We start from the raw sequence: 5,329 nt of genomic DNA on the forward strand, positions 1-5,329 counted from the left end.
AAGTGAGGATTCTCTAAAGATTAACAAAGTGACACATAAAATTTCCTGATCAGAACAGTGAAAACGGAAATGCAAGAATCAGAGATATATATCCAAATATCGAGGACAATCTGGATATATTAACTTTCTTTGCCAACACAAAAGACGAAATCTTGAAACATTTAAGTGATGTGTGCGAGCAATTGTATGGAATTAAATGGTATATGAATGTGCGAGTGATGCTAGAGAAAGAAGACAGAGAAGGTAATGTAAATCAAACCATGCCCCATTTTTTGAGATCATACATGCAGTTACCAAACGATGTCGATTTAGAACATAACCTAAACGATGCATTCCAAAAAATGTTCGGTTCTTTCGAAGAATTCATTCGGAAAGGGTCTGGCTGGGTCTTAAAAAGGGTCATCAAATTAGAAATTCACGTGGCGAATTACTCGCCGGTGGGGGGTTCCTCCTTCATCCCGACTTCGACCACGTTCGCTAAACACGAAACCCTCATAAACATAGTCAATGACGATGACAAATGTTTCCTCTGGTCCGTACTAGCCTTCCTCCACCCCTCGACTCTTCTACCACAGAGGGTATCAAATTACACCAAGTACGAAAATGACCTCGCCATGACTGGAATATCATACCCCACTCCTGTGTCTCAAATTTCTAAATTCGAGCGACAAAATCGGATCAGTGTAAACGTATTCGGCTGCGAAGAAAAAGATACATTCCCAATGCATGTTACAAAAATGCGTGAATCACAACACCATGTGAATCTTTTATTCTTACGTGAAGAAGAAAAGTCACACTATTGTCTCATTCGTGACCTGAATACTTTTTTATCGAGAATAAAGAAAACAAAAAATAAATCGCATTTCTGTCAATTTTGCCTTCAAGGCTTCACGCGATATAACTTGTTGGAGGAACATATAAAGAATTGTTCGCGTCACGATCCCCAACGTGTAGAAATGCCTGACGACGACAATTGTCTACTGAAATTTGAAGACTATAGGAAACAAACGAAAGCTCCTTTTGTCATATATGCAGATTTCGAGGCTTACATGCAACCATTAGACACTTGTGAGCGCGATTCAAACTCATCGAGTACAACGAAAACCGCCAGATTCGAGCCGTGTGGATTCGGATACCAGGTTGTGTGTATGGACGATAAATACACAAATTCTCCTGTAATCTACAGGGGTACCGATGTTACGAAAACGTTCCTACAGCGACTTTTGGAGGAAGAAAGCAAAATCAAAGATATTTTAAATCAAGCAAAACCTATGGTTCTAACACCAGAAGAGCAAATCGAATTCGAAAAAAACAATCAGTGCCACATCTGCGGGAAGCATTTCACCGAAAAATCTAAACGAGTACGTGATCATTGCAATCTCACCGGGAAATTTCGAGGTGCCGCTCACGATTACTGTAATCTAAAATACAAGTATCCACAATACGTGCCAGTCATAGTTCATAATCTGCGTGGAAACGATAGTCATTTGATCTGTCAAAGTATCGGATTGTTTAAAGATCAGGATATTAACTGCATACCGAACAATGCAGAAAAATACACCTTCAGTTTGGGAAATTTAAGATTCATCGATTCCTTTCAGTTCATGCCTAACAGTCTAGAAACGTTAACTGGTAATCTGGCAGAAACAAGTTTCAAACAATTCACCAAAGAGTTTTCTATGGCCGAAAAGAAATTGCTACTCCGCAAGGGTGTGTATCCCTACGAATACATTGATTGTGAAGCCAAGTTCGCGGAAACAGAGCTTCCACCTCGGGGATGCTTTTACAGCAACCTCAGCAAATGTGACATCACGGAAGAAGATCACGAGTACGCGCAAAAAGTTTGGCGGGAGATGGGTATTAAAAATATAGGCGAGTATCACGATCTCTACTTGAAGACTGACGTTCTGCTCCTAGCGGATGTATTCGAAAATTTCAGAACTATGTGCTTGGACTATTATGGTTTAGATGCGGCACATTTTTACACGGCACCCGGACTCGCATTGAGTTCGGCTCTGCGCATGACAGGTATTCATCTCGAATTGATCAAGGATTCGGATATGTACTTATTTTTTGAATCGGACATTCGCGGTGGTGTTTCTATGATATCGAATAAGTACGCTCAGGCTAATAACTCACATATACCAGAAACGTACGATCCCGAAAAACCGACATCATACATCGTATACACTGATTGCAATAACTTGTACGGAAAAGCTATGTCCGAACCTTTACCTGTGGGAGAATTCGAGTGGGTAGATGACGTTGAACAATTCGACGTCACTAAGATACATGGACGAGCTCAACGTGGTTATTTGCTAGAGGTCGATTTATAATACCCTGATTCACTCCACGATTCGCATAGCGATTACCCATTAGCGCCTGATAAGAAAAATGTGTCAGATGATGAATTATCGCCAACTAGTAAGCGGCTCTGGAGGGAATTACATCCAGACCCTCATGAGGGAGAAAAATTACTTCATCGCGTTCCTACAGAAAAGCTAATACCGACTCTTGAAAACAATTGTTTGTTTGTTTGTTTGTTTTTGTTTAACGTCCTATTAACAGCCAGGGTCATTTAAGGACGTGCCAGGTTTTGGAGGTGGAGGAAAGCCGGAGTACCCGGAGAAAAACCACCGGCCTACGGTCAGTACCTGGCAACTGCCCCACGTAGGTTTCGAACTCGCAACCCAGTGGTGGAGGGCTAGTGATAAAGTGTCGGTACACCTTAACCACTCGTCCACCGCGACCCCTCTTGAAAACAAAACAAAGTATGTCTGTCACTACCGAAACCTACAGCAATATTTGAAATTTGGGATGAAACTCATAAAGACTCACAGAATCTTACAATTCAAGCAGGCACCGTGGCTTGAGGAGTACATTCGGTTCAACAGCGAAAAAAGAAAATGTGCGCAGAATGAGTTTTCAAACTCATGAATAATGCCGTCTTCGGGAAGACGATGGAGAATGTGCGAAATCGAGTCGATATCAGGCTAGCCCACACAGACATTAAATTCAAAAAGTATGTCGCTAAGTCTTCCTTTAAGAGATTCACCATCTTTGATGAACATCTCTCAGCTCTCGAAAATACAAAAGTTAAACTGAAATTAAACAAACCTGTATACGTCGGTCAAGCCATCCTAGATCTATCCAAAACGGTCATCTATGAATTCTATTATGACTACTTGAAATCGACCTATGGTGACAACCTGAAACTTCTAATGACTGATACAGACTCACTGTTATACCACGTGACCTGTGACGATGTCTACGCGGACATGTATAGAGATAGAAGTTTGTTTGATTTATCCAATTACCCATCCGTAACAAAAAGGTTCCAGGTTACTTCAAGGATGAGACGGGTGGTCGGTCAAGTGATAACAGAGTTTGTAGGACTTCGAGCTAAAATGTATAGTTACCAATATGCTGCAAAACAGCAAGTAGAAATGGAAGATTACACAATCGTTTGGAATACTTTTCATGAGAAACAGGTTGCAAAAGGCATAAAAAAGGCCGCAAGAATGAAAGACTTGCGACATCAAATGTATAAAGAACGTCTCTTCAAAAACGAGAACAGAATGTGTCAAATGAGTACAATCAGAAGTGATAGACATCAGCTTCACGTATACAACATCAACAAAGTTAGACTCTGCCTTTGATGATAAGCGATTCGTGCTCCCAAACGATTGTGATACTCTTGCATTTGGTCATTATAAAATCTAAACGAAAGTGGTATGATTTGTATGATTTATTCATTTGATGTTCGCCATTGAAAAAATGTGTTTGATTTAGCATGATGAAGATGGATGAAAGAATAGTCACAATACTTTGTTCTGTATACAGTTTATAATGTACAGTATTTTTTTTATAATCTCTAACGTTATAAAATTATCGGTATTTGATTTAGAATTAGAATACTATATGTCCAGATTATAATTAATCTAATACTTATTTGAATAATATGAGTATACTCATTATGATAAACATTCTCAGCTTATAGGTAGATGTGAGTATAAATAAATGCTTATACAAATGAAATAGAATGGAATGTCTTGTTTTTAACGCATTGCAGAATAAACAATTTACACAAATAATTTTTTTGAATGAATCAATGATGTTTCTCTCCTTGGATTTACATACCTCCATATCCAATGGAAGAACATTAATCCAGATTTAAAGAAGAAACAAAAGGAATACACTGACGTCCAAAGAAAAGTATAAAAAAAACCTAACAATTTCCACTCTCACTTATATCTCATAATCATTTATAACTGATAAAAAACTTAAAGAGTCCAAAACACGACGAAACATATTGAGAAAATCATAAAAAAGTCCTCCACTTGTTGCTGCTGCTACTGTTGTTGAAGACATCGTGGATGTTGCTGTTGTGGCTGTTGTTGCTGCTGCTGCTGCGGCTGTTGTTGCTGCTGCAGCTGTTGTTGTTGCTGCTTCTGTAGCTGGTCCTGTCCGGAAGTATGTAAAGAAAAAATATCATATTAAAAAAAAACAAAAAAACAATTGAGTCATTTAGTAGCATCTTAACCATAACTATTGTTTATATATTTATATATGTATATATATATGTCTACTCAAACAACTTACAGGTTGAATCAAATAAAGAACATCCTCCATTTTTTCTTTCAATCCAATAAGCTCCTGGTATTCATCCCATGTGAGAAAAAGATAATACTTTTTCCCGTTGCTGAGACGATTCATATGCAGGTATGTTGTGTCGTTCTTGTCGAAATGTGTAACAGACACATCTAGATTACTCATATGAAGTTTTAGTTGTCTTTCCGTCGTCCCATCACGTTTGGTGTATTCCTCGTATTGAGCCACGTTAAGTTGTCCTTGAGCCCCCCTTTTTTTACAATCACAATTTGTACTGGAAATCGTGTGTGAGGGAACGAGTGTCTTACCGCCAGATTTATACCCGCCAAAACTCCATGATGCATACGTACCCCTTCTAAACAAACCAATCGAATGCTACATCATGTCTTTACCCAATCAGAAGACTTCTCGTGTGAGCAGATATTTATAAGTTTTACGCATGCGTAATAAGTTTTTTTTTGTTTGTTTTTGTTTTTGTTTTTCTCAACCTTATGGTTAGCTAGTTAGTCGATCCTGCCAACTCATCATTGTTATCATCTACATCATTTTCAGAAAATAAACAATTGATTCACGAAATATGATATCTGTGAGAAGTAGATTAAAGATATAGTAATTTGCAAGTTTGTAAAATACTATAAAAGGTACCTCTGAGTCATGTATAGAGCCTGAAGTCTTAAATGTAACAAAATACTCTAGATGTCACGTGAGGTTGAAGTGT

The 5,329-nt window shown here is 38.4% G+C and overlaps 1 protein-coding gene across 1 annotated transcript; it reads left to right on the forward strand.

The window, feature by feature from the left end:
- The first annotated feature begins 284 nt into the window (after positions 1-284).
- Positions 285-2,336, forward strand: LOC117321436. The gene has a single exon (XM_033875853.1). It carries the CDS (start codon positions 285-287, stop codon positions 2,334-2,336), a length of 2,052 nt encoding a protein of 683 aa, XP_033731744.1.
- Positions 2,337-5,329: the final 2,993 nt, after the last annotated feature.

The sequence above is a fragment of the Pecten maximus genome, unplaced genomic scaffold, assembly GCF_902652985.1.
Source record: "Pecten maximus unplaced genomic scaffold, xPecMax1.1, whole genome shotgun sequence".
Taxonomy (NCBI): Eukaryota; Metazoa; Mollusca; class Bivalvia; order Pectinida; family Pectinidae; genus Pecten; species Pecten maximus.

Bases quoted from the DNA above. Each gene is read 5' to 3' on its own strand.
- LOC117321436 (XM_033875853.1), top strand. From the start codon at position 285: ATGCAGTTACCAAACGATGTCGATTTAGAACATAACCTAAACGATGCA.